Source organism: Lissotriton vulgaris, chromosome 8 (assembly GCF_964263255.1).
Source record: "Lissotriton vulgaris chromosome 8, aLisVul1.2, whole genome shotgun sequence".
Lineage (NCBI taxonomy): Eukaryota > Metazoa > Chordata > Amphibia > Caudata > Salamandridae > Lissotriton > Lissotriton vulgaris.
The window spans coordinates 117,873,172-117,895,833 of NC_141696.1; the positions used below are offsets into that span (position 1 = coordinate 117,873,172).

A 22,662-nucleotide genomic window follows, 5' to 3' on the forward strand; every position below is an offset into this window, starting at 1 on the left:
GGAGAAGATGGGGTCAAGCGGGTGGCCGGTGGAGTGGGTGGGTGTTGTGACAAGCTGTCTGAGACCGAGTGTAAGAAGTTACCCTGGCATATGATGTCAACTAGTTCTAGTGGGCACCTTGCACCAGTCTAATCAAACCTTATTGATGGTGATTGTAAACTCAACCTTATAAAAAGCTATCCTAGTGGTAGCATGGACCAGCAGTCAATAAGCTAAGATTTCAGAGAGCATGTGAAGCCAGCTGTTTTACCAATTATAATCCCTTGAATACCAAATGAAAGGACACCACACAAGGTATATATCAAATATATATGTATTTATTCTTAACACAACCCCTCTGTACTCTTTATGAGGTCAGAGGTAAAAGTACATCACAAGTTACTCAAGGCTGGTTGGGTCCAATCCGGATACCGACACCGCAGACAACTAGATCCATCGTGGGACAGCTCAAATCCAGCACCTGGTCATCGCCAATGCCTCCTGGACCTCGTGGCTAAAGAGACAAACTCACCTTCTTCACCTGAGATCTTCGTGACATCGCCCGGTTCCTTCCTGGTACCTTCCTGGTCACTGGCTAGTGACCCAGACTCTGTCCCCTCTGCTTTCAGGTTCTTCAGATCTTTGATCCACCCTTGGATCCACCGGACACTTTTCCTCAGGTCGCCTGCAGCACTTCTTTGCAGATCTCCATAGAAAACGACGACGAAACCCGACACCAAAAGGCACCTATGCATTATAATCCTCACGGTTAATGCTAATTTTGGTTTGGCTTTATCAAAACATGTCGTGTAAGGTGTCAAACACTTTGGAATACTATCCCCCCCACCAGTGGCGGCTGGTGAGATTTGAAAGTGGTAGGGCGTAAAAAATTATTATTCTGCACTGCAATGAGCAAGCGTAACGAGGGAGCCCGAATAACCGAGAACATTTTGAAAAAGAGTTGACAAATGGTATATAATTAGTGAATGCCCAAAACAGAATTGCAAACTGCAAATGTAGTACAATTGTGTGAAAAATATTTTCTGAATTTAAAAAGGAAACCGAAACAACGATATTTGGGTGACAAAGCTTGGTGTGCAGTCGCTAGTCATGCTTGCAGCTTTCTTAGCAACCCTCATGATTGGAAAGCCTGTTTCACTACCCTCATACACCCGGCTTCTTCAAACACTGGGATTACACATTTTTAGCTGCTGCTTTTGTTTTGTCTGTAGGCAGCCAAATAACCAACCTCAAGAACTTCTGCCAGCACCATGCCCTAACACAAAAATATGAATTTTGATTCAAACCAATTTGTCTCATAATAATTGGGAATAAACACAGCTCAGCCCACCATTCCACCTTAGAACCAAAGACAGCCCATCACAGACCTAACAATAATAATCATCAAGTGCATTCCATGCAATAAAGTCACATCCCTCCCTACAAGTGGCTGCTTTACCGATTTCTTTCTGTGAACATTTCCCTTAAAAAACAACACAGTTTGTCCCTTTCTTGATTGAGGGATGCAGGACAGGGGGGGCCAAAGGAACAAATTGAAAAGGAGCATCAAACTGCTGTTCAGTCACCACCTCCCACTGATTACCTATTTAACAGCATCTGCCAGACATGCATGTTAATTCCAGTTCATAAACAAATAGTACCGAATCCAGCACCACAGCTACGCACTACCCAGGTCTGTGGGACCCGGATTGTAGTACACCCCTGCTGCAAGAGGTGTAATATATCATGACAGATAATCCTTGCCACCTCTCCCAGGCCACGAGTTAAGCAGTGCTTCCCGACAACAGGTTGGTCACGAGTTAGCACTCAAGGCAAGTATCAGGTAACAGGACACTTTGTTGTGTGTACACGCCTGTCGTCCCTCACCACGAGCACAAATGATTGCGTAACATAGCTCTGTTACACGTCACGCTGCTCTTTGTGTGTGTTAAGCCATGGAGTGCTGCTGAGGCTCTATAGCCACGAAGGATCTCGTTATAGCCACAAAGAAACTAATGTGGGAAGCAGTCACGGCTCGCTCACAGTGGGAGCCAGGGGGGTGGGGATAAATAAAATAAAAAACTTACCTTGTCTTCACTTGACCGGGTCCGCACCATCTCTGCTCTGGGGTCCCGTTGGCGCCTAGACTAATTAGTAATGGCTGCCAACTTGCCGAGACACAGTAGTAGCCAATCCTGATGCTGCTCTCTTTAGAGGAGAGCTGCTCTCTAAAGAGAGTAGCATCAGGATTGGGCTGAGCCTTAAAAAAACGTCGTTCGTTTTTTCAGCACTGGGGTACGTTGCATTAGGCAGGCAAACCCCTAATCCGTTGTTTTTTTTAAAGCCACATAGTTTGCTAGTTGGAGAAGCCCTGCCGGGCAAACACCACATGCGCAGTGAGTGCGCACTGTGCCGGCACAGAGTCAGTCCAGCGCCACCCAGTGTCAGACAGTGCATACTGTCCATGTCCATGACACACACCACGGCCGCAGGGCAATAATTATCGGGCAATTTATTCGAGCGGCGCGTTAATTTATAAAACTTTTATTAACGCGCCGCTCGAATAAAGTGCCTGATAATTATAGGTGGGGCAACGCCCAAACGCCCTAATGGTAAAACCGCCACTGCCCCCCACCAGTCCTGGTGGCGGGGGTAGCATTCCACCCTTCTAGAGGGAGAAGACAAGTAGTCTGCATATGTGTCTATATATAAGGTAGATATAGGTATACTATATCTAAGTAAGGGGTGATTCCACCACCTTACCCAGGCTGTGTGAACAGACCTGTGGGTCAGTTTGGAGGGCCTGCCAGGGATGGCATAATACATGCTGCAGCTCCTGGTAGGCCTTGGATGCACCTACTCCCTGGGTACCTAAGGTACACTATACGGGACTCACAAAGGTGACCCAATACCCAATCTGGTATGTACCTAAAGTACATGGTATCCATTTAGAGAGAGAACAGCTAGGCTGTGGTCCTGATTAGCACGGCCACAGCCAGTCTAAAGTCGAAAAAACAGAAAATCACAGCAAAAAGTGGGGGTGAGCATAGGAAGCAAACCCTACTCTCCTATACCGAGGTTGGCGAGATTGTCAAGCAGGGTGGTGGAGTTGGTGTCATTGTTCTCGAGGTAGAAGTTCAGCTCTCTGAGGAGGATGTAGTCCGTGGAGGCAAGAGCGTGCGTGCTGACAAAGTCGGCGATGGAGTTGCTGAAGTGGGGCCTGGGTCCGGGGGTCTGTAGACGAGAGTTCCTCTGAGGGTGGTGTTGGGATCAGTGTGGATCTGGAAGTGCAGGTGTTCGGCGGTGCTGAGGGTGTAGTCAGTGCTGGTCGAGATCCTGAGGGTACTCTGGTGGATGATGGTGATTCCACCTCCTACTCCGTTGGTGCGGTCCCTGCGGGTGATCTTATAGCCCTCCGGGATGGCTATGGCGATGTCGGGGCCGAGGAGGTGTTCATCCAGGTCTCAGTCAGGAAGGTGATGTCCGGGGGAGGATGTGCTGAGCAGGTTCCCGAGTTTGACGGCGTGTTTGCGTGTGGAGCGGGTGTTCAGTAGTATGCATCTGAGGTGGTTGCGTCCTGTCACAGTGGGTGGTTTGGCGGCTCGGAGGCTGGTGACACTGCAGCTCCTGCAGGAGAAGGATCCTCTGGTGTGCTTCGGGGCGGCCAGGAAGCAGGTGTGCTGCCGTCCGGTGTTGAGTGTGTGGAGGGTGCTGGCAGCGTTCGGTGTGGCGTTCGCGGGAACCAGGGGGTCTGGCACTGGGCGCGGTCCAAGCGCAGACGGGCTTGCCTTAGGCGCGCCTTTGGTGTTATGCTTGTCTCATTATTGTCCTTTGCCACCTCACCTTTAACCTGTCTATTTGTGGGGCTTTGTGTCCCCTTTTACTGTTCAGCACTCCTTTGCTTTGTAGATATTTTTGCTTTACACACTTCTACATGCATGGACACATTTAATTAGTTCCATCAAGCAATTCTATAGAAGATTAAAAATCCAGAGTGTTACAGTATAGTCATTGGAACCTAATTTTAAAACAATTGTCAAATAACAATATTGTATAAATGTATTTTTACCACTTGATGGGTGTAAACATTTAGGTGGCTTTAACTACTGTTGCCTTTTTTTGTCCACAGTACCAAAGTGTTCCTTGAAAACTTGGTTTATTTGTACCTGATATTGTGTGGCTTCTGCTGTGTCTGTATTCCTTGCTCACCTTTTGCTCTTCTATTTGATCCTTCTGTAGCCCTGATGGGAGTTATGTGATGGCTGGCTCCTCCGATGGCACTCTCTACATCTGGAATGTCAACACAGGGAAGCTGGAGAAGAGTCTCAACGAGGAGCATAGGTGGGAAATCTTTGTTGCATACAACAAACAGTGCTCCATCAGATTGACAGTAGGCCACAGATGTTTTGAGTGTATGATACTTCCTGATGCAGACAGGAGGAACATGATTAAAGGATTAAGGACTCTTAGTTTCACAATATAGACGCCATCAATAAATATTAAACACTGTCATCAATAATGTCTTCAGGTAGCATCTGAAAGCCTATAATGAAAACACAAAGATTGAGAAAGCATGTACTCAAAAATATAGGCTACATAATAACCTTTACATGCAAATGTCCCCATTTGCCCCCAGATGTGCTAAAAGTGGGGATTTGCTGTAAAATAAAACTAGAAAGAAAGAGAGACAAGTAAAATGTACTCTACAAAAAGTAGACTATACAAAATATTTTAAATGTAGTAAAATGTATGAATTAGTATAGAGTTAGGTTAAAGTTAGGCATAGGTTTAGGTTATGTTTTGGGGTTGAGTGTTAGAGTGTGTTATGATGTGAGTGATGGTAGTTAGGGTTGGTATAAGGATAGGAATAGAGTAAGAGGTGTTGTTAGGGAACGTGTTAACCATTAGTGTTGGAGTAAGAGTTGGGTGTCGGGTTTGAGGTTAGGGTTTACGTAAGGGATAGGGTTAGTTTTAAGTTGAGGGATTTGGTTAGGATTTGTATTAGAGTTGGAGTAATGAAAGGTGTATGTCCTTTGTGTTGGTTGAAGTTGTGGAACAGGCGTAGACCATGAAACAGTATGTAACAGCTACAGATCAGAACAAATGTTAAATAGATCTATGTAGCATTAACAAATGTTGTGGTAAAAATGTATTGCCTTATTGTAAGCTTTATGTAAAGTATGTATAAGAGCTATTGGAGCTGGAGCATATCTTTTCCATGAAGAAGCAGCAGACAATGAATGTTGGATTCCTAGTAGAAAGGTGGAGAGAGAAACCGGAGTACAGAATGTAAAAGTGTCCCAATAATCTTGACTTTTTGTGGGATTATTTAGGGACTGGAGGAGAAGGTGCTATGTCATGGGACCACTCAGAGGGTAGATGGATGGACTGCATTTTACTCATTACTAGAATGTACGTGTTTTGCCTCAATTCTTGCAATAGACACTCTTTTTCTTCCAGTGGTCTCAGCATGCATGATGATGATGAGATTCTCAGGGTGGTTGTGTAGCTGGAAGTAGAACAGCATGTCATTCTCATACATTTAGAGGATATTTTGGTGATGAGGTAGGAGACATTTGTAGATAGTGAATAGCAATGGGGGATGATGCTTGCAGAATGCCTCAGCATGTTTAGTGTCTGTTCAAGTTGCCTGACCCAATCATCCTAACTCCCAATCATAACTTTTTTGTTCAAGCTTTAAAGAAAATACTGTCCTCTTGGTCTAATTAGTGGTGTAGACCTCTGCTATAAGGATTCTTGGTTCTAATTTCCATGTGTTGTCGATAGGTAAAGCATGATGTATCCTCTGCCTGTATTACAGGTCTTACACACTGCAGGTAGGGATCTGGGTGTACATGGTTTTGTAGCGCAGAAAAACCCTGATCTTGCTAAGCAGTGATTCATAAATATGTTTTCAGAAGTATATAGGAGGCCCTGGGAGGTGCTTGATCGTCCTTCCTTTGTAGGTGATGCAACAGTGAGTGGCCTACCTCTGTTCTTCGTTGAGTCATAGTATATCATTTATTTCCATTTTCTTTGAGTCCTTCGTATTTAGTTTGGAGTGGAGGGGCAAGTGGTGTGGTCGATTTCGTCCAATTGCTAGTAGGCAGCAATTCTGCCATAAACTGCAATGCATCAGAGCTCGAAACGGTAGCAGGCCCTCAACTAAGATGGCCGCCATTTGGCAATTCTCGTGAGAATGTATCCTCTCAGCGTTGTTTAATATGTGAGGCTTAATTAAGTGAGGAGGATGATGGCTACCAGCATCAGTATGGGGGACATGATTGATATGCTGCGGTGCGAGTTGACAATTCAGCAGGTCCCCTTCACGCTGCTGGACTTGGTTTTGTGAGTCCCATTTACAGAATTATAACAAAGAAAAAAAATTGGAATATAAAACTTTTTGTGTACATGGGGTACTGTTTGAGTCATAGTTTGTTGCTTTTTGCAGAAAATACTATATTTCGTTTTTCTTTTGTTCAAGTGTAGAATTGGCGATTAAGTGGTAAACGTCATAGTGTTGCTAGAGATAATGAAGTCTTGAATATTGTTTCTTTTTTTGTTGTTGCTGTTTTTGATGAGATAAACACAGGATGCAGACACAGCAGTATCTTTTCAGTGCTGGTGGCATTTTTGAAAATTTTGTTTAATGCCTGTTTACTTCCTACATCCTCTGTACTGAATATCGAAAACCACAGAGGTACATGTGCAATATTTCCTTCAGCTGTAGTAAGGAAGGTGATCCACAGGGTTGAGTCGGGATCATGTGCACTCACCGTGGAAATAATTATGAAAAAGAGATGAACCATGGATAGACGTTTTCGGATAAAGACGGTAAAAATGAGTCCCTATATTGTTTTGCATTCACAGCTTTAAAAGAAAGCCATCCTGACACAACCTCCGTGTAGGCTGATGTGAGATGAATCCAGCATGTCTTTGAAATAGAAATGAAAGTGTGAATCATGTGCCTTCGACCTGGAGCCTTTCATTTGAATAGTACTTTTTAGAGGTGTGTTGAAGGGGCGGGCACCGAACCAGCGCGAAAAGCTTGACAGGTTACATGAATGCAGAATACACACTATGCATCTGCATACCCTACCATCTCTGAATTAAGTTGGAAAAGTGTGACGTGTCACTGGTGTCAGGAAATGGTGCACGACCAATGGCCTGGTTCTTGGTTCAAAATAACATTTATACGCTGGTTGGGTGTGCAAATGTCATTTTGTACCCTTTACTTGCTGCAAATGACAATGGAAAATTCCACCAGTAACGGTGGAAAATTGCTTGACACTGCTGCAATCTGTTTGCCCGCCCCCCGGGATGAGACGGCGGCTTAGTTGGGTAACGGTGAAGGAACCTGCATATTGGGGGGGGGGGGGGTACGGATTCAGATGGGAAAGGCCACGAAGATATCTCCAAGAGGTAGTGTAAAACCAACCCATTGTCTTTTCAAATAGATTATGTACATCCCCATTTAAAAAAACATCACCCGTTTGGTTCTTAAGGCGGTATGGGTGAGGTGAGTGCTGCTCCGTTGGGGTCCTCTGAAGAGACAAGTCGCTACTGGCCTTTATCGAAAAGAAGTGAGGGGCCCCCCTGAACCAAGGCAAAGGCACAGTCTGCCTCGATTCTCTCTTGGAAAGGCCCTTTAATGTAGGATTCCGAGAAAAATCCTAGAGTAATGTTTTGTGGTTTAAGCCCTTATTAATTGACTTTGACAGGCAGATCGCTCTGAAAGTGTTCACCAGCCGAATGATGGCTGGAGGTATCTTTGCGTGAGTGTGCCTGTGTTGGGGGCTTTGATTTCTTGTCTCGTTTTCTTTCTATCTTTTCAGCCCCCCAACCTCCACCCCAAGGCATCCCTGGCCCTCCCAAGGGTAGTTCACACTACGAGGCTCTCTTCTTTAATATCATGGTTTCTAAATCGCAATCTTTTAAAGGCACTCTGGTTTACCATCCACCCGACCCTCTTGCCACTTTTTTTTACAAAACTTCAGTAGCCTATTAGAGGCTAATATTCTTTGTAACAACTAAACAGTGCTTGGTGACTTTATTTTCCAACTAGATGCCTTAGAAGGTATAGATACCCCTGCTTTTCTCCAGACTATATCCGCCTTTGGCTTGGCACTGTTGGTTTATGGTCCCACTCACTCAGCAGGACAGACCTTAGAAGGCATTTTTACTAAGAGTCCCTCAGTACACTTCATAAGTCCCCTTCCATTAGCATGGTCAGATCATAGTGCCATCACGTTCTACCTCGTCAGTAATTTGTCTTCTCATCCTCCTCAAGCCACTCATAACCTTTTCGTAACCTGTGCTTGGCATACAATCGATGCGGACAACCTAGCCTCCTGTCTAGCAGACTCTTACCCCATTCTCTCTGATGATCCTGACACAGCCATTGTCCAGTATGCTCATTGGCTGGAGCCTCTCTATCTTTGGCCCCTCAAAACTCCGCCAATTCCAAAAGAAACAGGCCTTCTACCCCATGGTTCACAGCAGATCTGAAATCTCTTAAGCAGAGCTGCAGAAGGCAAGAAAAACAAATGGCACCAGGAATACAATGAAGCAGAAAAGATCGAGTACAAGAGCTGCCTGGCTGTTTGCAAAAACAAAATCTTTACAACAGACTGCCTATCTTACTCAGAAAATTGAATCAGTCGAGGATTCACCTAAAGAACTTTTCCTAACAATCACTAAACTTACAACAGACTCTGACACAAAATCAAATAAATCTATCCAATTCCTTTGCAATGATGTGGCTAGTTTTTTCTTTAATAAAGTTGAAAAAAATCTTTAGCACCTTTTTCTTCAGACAGACTCTATCCCCTGGCTTCCAGACCCCTCCTAGCCCTATCTTAGCTGATTCCAGCTTTGTGGCCTTCACTCCTTCGACCATTGACACATTTTCAGATTGGTCAAAGCGGCAAGATCTCTCCTCTGCCCACCCTGAATCGCTACCCTTGTTGCAGATACTATCACCCCAGTCTTATAAAATATCTTTCAGCTTGTATTTGATTTGGGCTTCTTTCCAACTAGGTGGAAGAAAGGCTCAGTCCTGCCTCTTCATTAAAAAATCTTCCTTGGACCTGGCTGATCCAAATAATTATTCCCCGATATATTGTCTCCTCCTGCCGGGAAAGATTATCAAAAAAGTAATGGACTCTCAACTTACTGACTTCATTCACCTCAATAACCTTTTAGATGGCACGCAATTCGGGTTCCGTTCTAATCATAGTACGGAAACTGCTTTAATCAAGGCCACTGAAGAAACTAGGATGACCTTAGATGCTAGAGGTAATTTGGTCTTGATTCTATTAGATTTGTTGGCGCCGTTCGCTACTGTTCATCACAACAATTTGTAATCCCACCTGACTGGCATTGGCCTGATATTGGTATGTCTGCCTCTGCCTGGCACCTTCTTAGCTTGTTATTATCAGGATGAGAGCATTCAGTCCAACTGGACAACTACGTCTCTCTGCCGTTCTTTCTTCCCTGTGGAGTTCCAAGGCGATTCGCACTTAGTCCAATGTTGTTCAACATTTACTTTACCCCTCTGGCTGAGTGTAGTATACTGGCAGGAAGAACTGAACCTAGAGCATACACCAACATACTAGAATTTAGAACATAGCATTCAAAAGAATACAACAATAAGGTTAAAGGGAAACTACAATAATAAAACACATACTACACTGAGCTAGTTAAATCTTTTGGCTTTGCCATTACCCCTTATGCGGAAGACACAATTGGTTGTCTCCATTGGTAAGGAGGGTCCCAACCAAGGCACCAGGTTTTCTAGCTGCATGCAGGTTGTTCGTAATTGAATGTCAGACAACTGCCTCCAGTTAAATTCAGGTAAAACTGAGTTTCTATTTTCTGTGACATTTCTTCATTCTGGACACACGCCTGGTGGCCCCAAGAGCTCAGTCCCCTTCCCACGCCAGTCAGTAAAGCCCAGAATCTGTGTGTTCTGATAAATTACAAATTTTGCCTCACTGATCAAGTCAACGCAGTCCCTTCTAAAGATTTTTATACTTTGAAGATGATAAAAAACTTTTTCCTTTCATTCCATCACATCTGCAAAACGCATTAGTTACCTCTCTGGCAATTTCCAGACTTGATTATTGCAACACACTTTATCTCAATGCTCAACACGTGATTAAGCTACAAACGCTACAAAATATGCGCCTCATCTTCTCCTTAATATTTGAAAACACCAATCGGTGTCCAAACACTTGAGGACATTTCATTGGCTGCCGATCAGGCCCAGAATTATTTTCAAGGCGCTCTGTATCACCTTTAAGGCCATACATGATCAAGGGCCTGCCTTTTTGAAGAGTAGTTTTAACTGGTGGGCCCGTAACAGGCGTCTCAGATCCTCCTCAGCCAAATCTGTGATTGTGCCCAAATATAATCAGGTGTCATGGGGAGGCCGCAGCTTTGTACTGGGTGCCTCCACTATCTGGAACAAGCCTCCTCCATATTAAATCATCCACGACTCTCCTAGCTTTCAGAAAAGCCCATAAAACCTGGCTATTCAATCCTGTATAGGTATTCAATTCTCAACAGGTTTTCCATTTATGCTCAGTAGCCAGCGCCAAGACACCTACGGGTATTTGTGCACTTAACAGTTCATTTAACATAACATAACATAACATAACTTAGAAAAGTGTCCATTTATTTGGAGGTTTAACGGTGACCTGATGCTGTTGTTTCTACCCACCCACAGAAGAACAGCAGGGTGCCCTATGCCGCACATAACAACAAAAGACAGAAAACGCCAGGCCCCACTAGTGGATAATTAATCGTCAGACTGCGAAATGCCACACAACCTGAAAATAGTTTTGCATTCCCAAGAAAAGTGAAAGGTATACATTTGTACAATTAGATAATAAATAGTTTAGGAGTGGTTTCTTTTCTTTTCTTCCTACAGCAAAGCAGTTCCTAACATGCAGTTCTAAATGGAAAAGAAATGTTGCCTTTTGATACTTAATTAAAGGACTTTCTGTGCCCCATTCTCCCTAATTCACATGATGCAAGCATATTTAGATGGGTGTCTGTGTCGTTTTTGTGACTTCTGCTGGACTAATGTGTAGTCTGCAGGACACTGTTTTGAGCGGCAGCATGGGCTTCTCAGCATATCATCCTTCTGAGATTCATAAAATGGAATATATTGTCTTGACAACTAGGGACTCTTGCTATTTGCAATGCAACAGAAGAATGTAATATGTATATACGTTTGTGTATATTTCTTCCATGAAAAAAAGTTTCAATCGACGTTAAAGGTACAGTGCAATGTGGATTGCAACACATAAAAAAATGAACACGTCTCAAGTTACAGAATCACATCAGTTAAGATCTATTTGTAAAAGATTATTGCAATCATAGTGCTATATAAATATCTTAATTATTTGTCAATATAGCAGGGAATCCTGGCTTCCTGATAACCATTCGGAAATGGATACAAATGTATTTTGCATTGCAAGTGTGTTTTTGTCACAAATGCTATAAACTGATGTGTAGCAGTACAATTGATGTATAGTTTAACCCAATAGCTGCTGAGGCTTTTGCTAATTGGGGTACTTCAAACGTACGCATCTGTAACTTTTTTTCCAAGTAAAATATCCACACCAACTCTGTATCTTTTTTTCCCCAACATCTTGGGGATTCTAGAGATATCCAGAGTTTGTGGATTCCCCTGAAGGGGATCTAAAAATATAGCTACATTTTGAGTTGTTGGGGGGGGGGGGCGGGGGGGGGGGGGGAATAGGAAAAAAGTGTTCCGCAAAAAGGTGTCTGTTTTTTTCTCCAAAAATAGCATCAAAGAAAGGTTCGCTGTGCTAAAATCACCATCTTCCCAGGAGGCTACTACCTTCATCCCAATGTGGAAGTTGCTCTTAGTGGCTGTAGGGTCATTGGTGAGGGAGAGAGTCAGCTGTGTGTCTTTGGCGTAGGAGACGATGTTGAGTCTGTGGTTTCTGACCATGGTTTATGAGCCCCCTGCACACTCCTCATCTTTAGCTGGCAGGGATCTTAGTCCTATGGGTGGGCAGCTTCATGCACCTATGGAGAGCCTGATGAAATTCGAGCTCAAAGACAGCTGACACTCCATCTATGGTAACGACAATACCAGTGGCACTAGGTACCTCCAATACATTAGACTAAGGGCGGAATTATGACTTCGGCCGTTTGGCAGCGGGCCGCAAAACCAACGCATCGCTGCCACACCACCAAAGCCGCACTGACACTCCATGCCAGGATAGGGGTTTTTCCCTGGTCTGGCAGGTGATGCCTTAGCGGTCCCAGGCAATGAGCCTTAGGAAGGCTCCGCTGTTGGAACACCAAAGCAAGTTCCTGCAAGGCATTAACTATTAAGTTCATGCCATGCAGGAACTGGGCGTGCATGGATATGGGGGGGGGGGCACACCATGTGCCCCCTGCATGCATTCCCAAAGCCCTGAGGCACTAGGGGGGCCTGTAGGGCCACCTTAGTTTCCTCACCGCCAGTTTTCATGGTGGGCTTACCGTTATGAAAACTGTGGTGGGGAAGAAACTTCTAATATGCCTGGCAGTGCTTCAGAGGCACCACCGCAGCATATTACGGGCCTCAGATCGCTGCAAGACCATGGATCCCTGGCGGTAGCTGTGGTCCTATGGCGTTCTGACCTCACAATAGAGCCATCGGACCGCTGTAGTCATAATCAGGTCCTTTGCCAGTGCTTAGCATCTCTGTAGGAGGGGTTCCCTGGTGCAAGGCTACATTTCTAGCCATAGGAGCATTTAATTAAAAGAGTAGCAGCTGGAGCATTGTGATGCCTGATCTTCATAGGAAATGTATAATCTCTATTGCAGTAATTTGGGGAAAATGTTTAGTCCTATATATAGTCCTAGCATTTTGATCCTCAAATGTTTTAGGGCTCCATAAGTTTTAGGGCTCCATAAGTCACCCTATCCTAACATATTAACTTAGAAGTGGCCTTAGTTGGTGTCAACTTCTCTCCTATTTGCAACTGTGGCTTGAAAGAACCACAGTCTAACACCCTTCCAAGCTCTGCATGAAGTTTTTTTTTTGCTGAGTTTTATATAGCGCGAACTCTGGGTATCAGAGCGCTTTACATAGCACCAGTTACGTTACATGAGGAGACACATTCAGTTTTATTAGGCACGGGGAGATTAAGTGGTTTGCCCAGAATCACAGGAAGTTCAGCGTCATTGCCGAGACTTGAACCCAGTTCCCCAGATTCGAGGTCGACCGCCATAGCCGTTAGGCCAACTCCTCTCCCCCACAGGCCATAGTTGGCTGTGTATTCATATCAGCAATTAATCAACTATTTATATAGTGCCCAAAGCTCATCTTACATCAGTAAACACCACCTGCCTGTTAGTCAGGTACACCAATGCCCTGAGGGAAATGGTGCAGATCTATTTCCAGATCACCTTAGGGACAACTTTGCTGTGGTGGTCTGAGATGGACAAAAAGCCGCAAAGCAGATCGTGAGGGCGGATGTTGACACTGTGGACTCAGTTGAAGGTCCATGGGTCTATTAGATACCATGCCTGGCTCCTCTCAAAAGGGCATCCTCTTTGACTGGTTCCTTGAGCAGTTTAAACAAAGTGGAGCAATGGCTTGACCCTAGGGCTTGCTTCCTCTTTCCATCATTTTCATGGGCTGTACTGCACATTTTGTAGCTACTCGTGGTAAATGCCTTTTCACCTTTGCTAGTCCTTCAAGCTAGTCGAGCAAGAACACCAGTTCCGCTGACATAAGGGAGGCCGAAGGTGGATTAAAAAGCCCTGAGAATGAGCCGCACCGCCCCCTCTTCCACACCGCTCAGAAACCTACTTTTGTGTCCTAACAAGGAAACACACATGGCCTGTGTGGGAGAGGGAAACACATATGGCCTGTGTGGGAGGGAAACATACATGGCCTGTGTGGGAGAGGGAAACACATATGGCCTGTGGGGGAGGGAAACATACATGGCCTGTGGGGGAGAGGGGGTCAGAACGGGCTAGTGGGTCATACCGATAACAGAAATAGGTGATGCTGTTCCTTTATTACAGTTTCACCCTCCCATTCCCCATCTTTTCCTCCGACTCAGATGAGCATGTTTGCATTCTTCAGCAACATGTCCAGGCCCTTACAAATATTGAGTAGGAGTGTTACTTCCTTGTGGTTAAAAAGGATGGCTAGCTGCATCCCATTTTAGACCGCAGGTCCTTGAAAACTTTTCTCCATAAGGACCGATTCAAGATGTTATCCTCCATAAGTCTTCTTCTGGCCCTGCAACAAGGCTACTTATCGTGTCTTCCAAGTTGCTAGATGCGTACTTTCATCTTTCGATTCTACAGTCACACGGAAGATATAGCTTTGTGGGAGGTCCCATCCACTACCGATTTGCAGTCCTTCGGTTGGGATTGCTATCGACCCCACTGGTCTTCACCAAGGGCATGGCAGTGGTTGCAGCACATCTGCACAGGTCCGGAACAGAAGTATTCCCATACCCCTGCTGTCTGCTGTCTGCTGTCTGCTGAAGGCGTCTCACTGCAGTTGGTGTCAAACCACTTAAATGCAGCAACCATGTTGTTTGACCTGGGATTTTTCATCAGTCTGCCTGTGTTGCTCCTGGAGCCCTCACGTTGCCTTCTGTTCATGGGGCAGTGCACAACACAGCTCTTCTCAGCGTTCTCGCTCCTCCTCATAGGATATGGGGCATTCAGTATATGATTCTGATATTTCGGGAAGGAGCTCTGATTCCAGCCGTTATGGTCCTTGCCCTGCTAGGTCTTTTGACTTCTTGTACCCTCCTGATCTCACATGCATGGTGACACATGCAGACTCTATAGTAGCGTCTCCACCTGCAGTGGTTCTAACATGAGGGCCATCTAACAAACTGAAGCCTTGGAGATGACACAAGTGAAGAGCACAGCAATAACAATTCAGGAGCATTGTGCCAAATTCAATGATGAATAATTGTTCCCTGAACCTAAAAGCTGGGAAACAGTCTGTGGATGGGGTAACACGGTAGATCATGTGTGTTTCTTTAAGGCGATCTGTGGACACCTGTTAGCTATTTTAACTGGACAAACCTCATTTCTGTTGCAAATAACCCAAGGTGTGTCATTCAGTATGTGCCTGACTGCATACAGATAAAATGCTAACCTGTAGGCGTCTTCAGTCTTCTCAGTAGCCCTGCTGTCATCTATGTGGATTCTTCAGAGCAGCTAGATACTACAAACAAGGGCAGTGAAAAGAAAGAGTAACCCAAGTGCAAAAATGAGTGCGATGCAGGAGCCTGATTTAAATACTTAGAAGCTTACTCCTATAGGAGAAGCCAAGTAAACAGTGATACCTACTGATGAGATATATCTTTTGATGCAGTAATAAAGCCCCAAACAGAGTGAAACAATAAACCTGTTTAGAGCCATTTTAGGTCAAACAGGTCAGCCTCTTAAATTCTTCTCTGTCTAAGTCAATGTGTTATTTTGTTTCAATGTCCATTTTGCATTTGTGCTCATTTGTTGCATTTTCTCCATAGGTCCTCAGTGAATGCTGTCGCCTGGTCCCTTTCAGGAGAGTACGTTGCCAGTGTGGACCGGGCAAAGAAGGCTATCCTCTGGAGCGAGTTCTAAAGCCTGTGCCAGATAGCCAATCTTAAATCTCTTCCCGTGCAAGGGTTCAACATCAGATCCACATCTCATCATGTGCCAGGGCTCCAGCTGGACCCACTTCTCATCGTATACAGTGACTCCAGATCGGATCCACCTCTCATCACATGCAAGGACTCCAGGTGTGATTTAACGTGATAAGTGCCACGTTCCCACTGAGTGTGACTCGGAATTTGTGGACACGCCTTCTCCAAAGGAAAAATATAGATTTAGGAGATAGTGTTGACTCTTTGGGAAGCAACAAGAATAATGTAACTAAAGCGCTGGACGTGACCTTTCCATCCATCCTTCCTGTATAAACTGGGAGGCCTCCTCTTAGGAGGTATTCGTTTTGCCAAGAGAGAGCTGGTTTCTTTCATTGACCTACTTGCAATCTGGTTGTAGGAGCTGCAGTCATACAGGACTGAGGGGGTGGCTGTGCCACATAACCCCATCTGCGATAATGTTAATGACTACTCGTGCCTTATGGAGAAACTGATGTTCATATTCTTTTCCGTTGGAGCTTCCATCCGCATAGGTCCATCGAGTTGGGCATTTTACTGTAGGACAAATAAGGGAATCACTTTAAGGAAACTCTGTGGACACTTCTAGAATGTATTATTTGGGTCTGAGTAGGAGCTGGGGTTTCTTGTTGATCTACTTGCAACTCGCATGTTCGAGCTGTGGCGGTGGCTGTGCCAAAGCACCCTGGCAATGTTATACTCGATTGATTTGTTATAATTCATGAAAAATGCATGTGCAGATTAATTTCTGGCAGAGCTATCATCCACATCAATCCATTGTTTTGGGCACTTTACTGCTGGAGGAAACCAAGGAATAACACTGTCTAGCTCCCAAGGCCACTCTGAGGAGTTTTTTTTAGACTTAAGATATTGAGGTGCAAGGTTGGACTGGCTTATAAGGCAATCAGGCAGTGGCTGAGATGCTTATCTGATAGGTCATTGTGTGGGCCGGTATTTTGAAGGTTTGTGGGCCTGTTTTATGGTCTAGTGGGCTAGTTTTTACGTTTCATGACCCTGATTGATATAACCACAGATGCATGCATTCTCCCTGACTGTGCCTAAGATCTATAAAGCACATCTTTCCAAGTTCAAAACTGCCCTATTTGCAAACGTGGGCAACTTTTTAGCAATCTGATTTGCTAATCAGGCCACTTTTACTTTGGTGCCCGGGTCTACTTTCTGTCCCAGTCCGACACTGCTCAGGTACACACTTTGAATTGCAGGTGATGTATTGTAGTATTACAGCCCCATAATTAGCAACAAGATCTCTTTCCACCCCTAAGTGTGAAGGCCCTGTAGTGTGAGATGTTGTGCACCACGCTCAGACAGAATACATTCAGGTGAGGTTTGTTCATGAATACAGTTGTACTGTATATTTAGGAGTGAGGAGTACACACGGATTGCCTTGTGACTCAATACTTCGGACAGCTCTGAGTTGTGTAGAGGTCCGGTAGCGGCCTATTACGTACATGTTAGGGTGCCCAGATGGTGTTTCATCTGGTACAAGGCTGCAACATGGCTGCCAGTGATTTAAAGGGGACATCCAGTGAATGATGTCACAATAGATCTCAAAATCCCTGCTGACATCATCAAACAAACGAACATTTCACAATCCGTATTATTGCTGATTTTTAAAGATGGAGGACTGGGTAAAGAGGACAGTTTTTTCTCTACATTAGATGGTTCCTATAAGCAACAGAAGGAGATTTGTCACATGGGTGGCATCTTGGATATCTGAAATGTGATTACTTGAGACTGCCACACAGCACTCGTCAAACAGGACTGATGCTATAACATGAATATCACTATAAAAGGGTAGCTCGCTATCCTCTCCTGGGGCATATATTCACAAATCCAGGCCTCTCCTGGTTAGCTGTCCATGGGAAGCGTTATTGAACTGCATGCTGGTTTCATATGGTTAGCAGGCTGATAGGGTTCTGCAAGTGTTACAGAAATCGTCCAACTAGTGCTTTCAAAAAACACAGAAGTACTTGCTCAGGCAAACAGCAATGCAGTATACTAGTGTTAATGCCTGTTCTGGCGGCTCAGCATACTAATGCATCTGGTTAAGCGACCAGGGTCCAGGATTGAATCCTGCCAGGACCTCTCTGCCTTTCATCCCCCTGAAGTCCATAAAACAAGAGTTGGGTAACAGTAATTGTTTGTTATCTGTGAATAGAGCCTGGAGTCCTCTCAATGAATGTGCACTTTAAAAATGCACTTAATGTTAAGGAACTGAATCACTATGATTCCAGCAAGTCGCAAACACAATTAGTGCGATAACATGGATAGCAGCGCTGTTACAATTGCATCAGAATATTCGCTTAAAAATAGCTGCCAGTGTGGTAAGAAATGAGCCAAGTTTGGTTATTTGTACATAAATTCAGGGATGTCCATATGGCGAGTTAAGGCAGCAGGGTTGGGGCCAAATATAAAACAAGCATTTGGTGGTGGTGTGGCTCACTGATTAGAGGCGGCAGACCCGGGAGCAGAGGACGGCCCGGGACCAGGGTTCAATTCCCGACGCGGCAGGGTGTCTTGGACCAGGGTCAGCGGACTCGATAATTCTCGCCTCGGTGCCTACTCTAACTAGAGATCATACTCGGCAACTCTGGGCATTAGCTTGCCTCATCTCCACAACAGGCCCACACATACGCCAGGGATGCCTGGTTTCACCTTGGAGATACCCAGTAGGGACCATCTCATAGGGAAAGCCAGGACGGGTTCCACAGCGGTCTATAGCGCAGAGATACTCCTTCTGGAGTCAATTCTAGCGCGTTAGAAACCCGCAATTAATGCAAGAGGTCTCGCATTAGTGATAGTTTGAGGTATTGCCATTGCAAATAATAATGCAGCACTATATAACTCGTACTTTCAGTAATGCAAGACCTATTGCATTGCAAATGCTTGCTTGGAGTGCAGTACCGCAAGCTGCTCCTTGAGGTCCCCAGTGAGCAAGGTACCAGCACTGCATGTCTAGGTGCAGTACCGCAAGTTGCTCCTAGAGGTCCTTAGTGAGCATCATAACCTACCGAAACAAAATAGTACACAGCTGCTTGAAATATGAACAATTATATGTCTAAAGTCATACGACCCTGGTGACATCAGTGGACAGCTGATGATCCACTATAACAAAACAAGCGCACCCATGTTCAGGTAAAAGAAAAGCATGTCCCCCATTATCCCATCTGAGGTGGCCGTGTTGCTTAAATTTTAAAAAAGCGTTGAGAGAGAGCCAGGCAGAAGAAAGACAATTAAGAAAATACTGCTCACAGGCTCTAATTAAAGCATACATGTAACAACCGAAGGAAAAGGGTCAGTCCTCATGGGAAGTTACAAATGAAGACAAGGCGGTACTAAGGAGGGACTAACAAGCCTATTGACCAATCATAAGCCAGCATTTACGTAAGACAATGACATAATCCAATGACAAATATGGGCGGAGAGTGGGTGAGGCTACAAGAACATACTACAATACAGCATGCCTCGCAGAACAGTGCATGTGCACTGACTCTAGGCTCGACCTAAAAAAGTCCTTTAGTGGTAGAGCTAAATATAATAGAAATCCTGAAAAAAAGAATTTTTCACTGCATGCAAATTTGTGAAGAGCACTGAAAATATTTTCAGTATTCATGACAAATGTACAAGCTCTGTAAAATTTTCTTCGAATGTTTTGTTTTCCACCTCTGTCGGCAAATCTATCTGGCCTGTATATCTGGATATTGAACATAACTTTACAGAAGCATGGTTTGAGCATTTTCAGTACATAGCTCTTAAACCTACATTATTCATTACTGGCATGGCTAGAATTAGTGTAAGTGCACAGAGGGCGGTTCATAATCTACACCAATGACAGCTCACTCAATATGGGCCCTGATGGAAATCCCATCTGACCACTTACATAGGGTTTTACTGAATCCATTTGAAGCATGAGTTTTGACTTCATACTGTGCATGTCAATTGGGGTAACAAAGGTTAAATTAAATTAAATACCAATTGAAATCAGTAGATGGCATTATACGTCAGCAGAAAGCTTAAGGGCACAACTGGAATTTCTCCATAAAAGTTTGTTAGATGTTCAATTGCCCAAAGGCCTACTACTTTCCAATACAAGCCACTTTGGGCAAATTACATTTCCAGAGGGAGCTCATACTAAGAATGAATAGCGGTGAAACTTAGCAGATGTTTGTATCAGAGTTGAACATTGTACAGCAATTTGAGCTGAGGCTGACATTGGCATCTGCAGGCATGGGTTCTAATCTTGACTTCAGCACTTTTCCAAAAATTGTAAGTCCAGTTAAAGCACTTTATTTCCATGGGCCTCAAACTGAAAATATGTGCATTGTGAACTGTGCACTGTGTTGCCCAATACTGTCCAAACTGCATATTCACCCTCCCTGTCCCATCAAATCCTGGTTTCTGTATTCTAATTTCAAATGGATCCCAATCAAATGGACTGTTATGCGTACAGTACTTCTTGTTCTAGATGCTGTTGACAAATTAAATGTGGCCTTTTTAGAGCGTTCTGCGTCTAGATCAACAACTGGCAAAAAACAACACTTGTTCCGTTACTGGCAGGGCCCACTTAGATTCGTATAATTACATGGTGCTGCTGATTTCCATATATTCCACACATCCAATTACAGACAAAGTTTTGTCAGTATGCTTGAGCCACAAAAAAGTGATTTATCTGCCAACCAGAATCGGTAAAGCACCTATGGCGAGTAAGAATTAAATTCAGACTCCCACATTTCTGCAAGTTCACATCATGGACATTCTTCTACAAGTATTTAGCAAATCTAATTGATAGCACTTTGCATAATCCTAACTAACCAACTACTGCCTGATAGATGGCAACACATTATTTACCATTCATTGATGTTACAATAGCACCAAGGAGCTGTGTTGCTTGGAGTTGGGAGCAGCTGAATGGCCTTTCTTTAATACCCTTTATAGATTTACATACAATTTTTATATACATGCACTGATATGCTTTTTTGTATTCTTTTTCCTGTTCACTCCGCAAGAATGTACTTTTTTTAGCAGAAAGTGAACACTTTAAATGACGAGTAAAGGTAAGCACTTTTGTGACGGAGACTCACACAAAAACTGAGATATGCATTTTCTACTAATTTGGGTGTTATTTATTTATCTGTATCCTATAAGTTTAGGGTAACTTTACTTTGGGGTCAGTACAGTGTACATGTCTGGTAGTTTGTGGAACTTGTTAACATGTAGTCTTGTTATACAAATGTAAATAAACCTCTTTTAATACGAATATTTAGTAGTGTGGTTCCGCAAGCACATGTCATGTCATGTATTAATGCTGTCACTTTTTCAGGTGGACTCCACATTTTAGACCAAGCCACAGGTCCCCTCAATAGACTGCAGGAATGCAATTCTGCACCACCCAACATGGACTCAACCTTCTCTATGGACCCAGAATACAATATCAGGGTTTTTAGCATTGGCTATTGACCCTTTGTGTCAATCTATAATGTTTAGGATGCCATACATGTGTCAATTACAAAGTTGCTGCTGCTGGTCTTTGTTGTTAAAGGGTTGTCCCGGGGGCAGTATATCAGTCCGTAGACCAGAGACACAATACCGATAGGTAATCGGCCTGGCTTACTGTTTCAGCATGCCTTGACTGCAGGAGGGGAGAGCATGACAATGTTCAACAGAGAAGCATACGGAGATGTGAACCGGAAGAGCCCTCATGGTTAACCTCAGTCGGGCTCTGGGTGAGATGGCTTACAGATGCAATGGTTAATGTGATATCTTGGATATTGGTCAACGACAGTATTGAGTGTTGTGCATCAGTCAAGCACAGGGGAATGTACAATTCAGAGGTTGTGCATAATGAAGCAGAGAGTGTTGTCCAGCAGTGGACTCAGTGATTTACAGTGGGTGCATCTGGTGTACAGTGGAGGTACATGCTGACTTGTTGCAAGTAATATGGGACTCCTTCCTCCAGTCCTGCGTTTCTTTGGCATTTTGCAGTTTTCATTCTTAAGAGTTTTTCAAGCCTACACACATAATAGTAAACACAAAACGACAAGTCCCAGATTACACAGTTTTCTGAATTAAAAACAAGGTTTTTTGCAAATCTTTATTATTGAGTAAGCTGCTGAGCCATCTTCAGTTAACAAAAATGGCTAAAAGCAACAAACAAAAGATTTTGTCTCAAAAAGCATAAGTTGCCATAATGGTCCCCGGCACTGACAGGAACAAATTAGTGTGTGAATGTGATGCTAGTGAAAGGGCAAAATGCCACCACTTACAGTGAAGTTATACAATGGCTGAAGTGGGCTGACCCAATATCAAGTGATGTAGTGGGTAGAAAACAAATGTGAATGACAAAAACAAATTGTATGAAAAGGGCTACCTGAAAGGCACTATAACTAAGTATATTATACACATAAGTTTGGTAAAATCTAAAGATGATGGCCAACGCAAGAACTAACAAGAAAGGTCTGAATGTGTAAAACATGACATGGATCACTTGGCAACTATGCATCGGATAAATGGATGAAATCAAAAAATTAAAAAACATACATTTTATCTTTTTTATAGCATTTTAGTTTGATAAACACATACATTTCCTGTTTGCAACAGTTTCATTTTTATTTTTGCTGCTTTATGAAGTTGGTGTGCGTTATCACACTTTCTGAAAAAGGTGCATTTAAGTCACAGACTGGTGTATTTTAAATGATCTTCATCCTATGAGTTGCTTATGATGGATAGACATCCTCCAGATTCTTCACTTTCTGAATACTGCTTCCAGGCTTCTGACTAGTGCAGAAACCTTTTCCCCAGCAATGACTTTACAGCACCACCAAGAGGTGTCTTGTATCTCCAGCCATGCCAGAGTGGTGGGAGGAGGTGACATCACCTGAGAATATTCAGAGCCCACTTGCACAATGTCATCAGTTCCTGTTTTTCACCCCCATATTTGTACATTTTGGAGGCCTCCATTGGTTTCTCACCCACAAATTCCTCAGTTTTTGACATT

The 22,662-nt window shown here is 43.9% G+C and overlaps 1 protein-coding gene across 1 annotated transcript in view; it reads left to right on the forward strand.

The window, feature by feature from the left end:
- Positions 1 to 20,918, forward strand: part of ATG16L2 (autophagy related 16 like 2) — a 579,847-nt gene extending 558,929 nt beyond the window's left edge. The window contains exons 18-20 of the mRNA XM_086933798.1: positions 4,219 to 4,320; positions 15,516 to 18,094; positions 18,452 to 20,918. Of these exons, the coding sequence (XP_086789924.1) occupies positions 4,219 to 4,320; positions 15,516 to 15,609 (196 nt within the window). The 3' untranslated portion in view covers positions 15,610 to 18,094; positions 18,452 to 20,918. The remainder of the gene's footprint in view (positions 1 to 4,218; positions 4,321 to 15,515; positions 18,095 to 18,451) is intronic.
- The last annotated feature ends 1,744 nt before the right edge of the window (positions 20,919 to 22,662 follow it).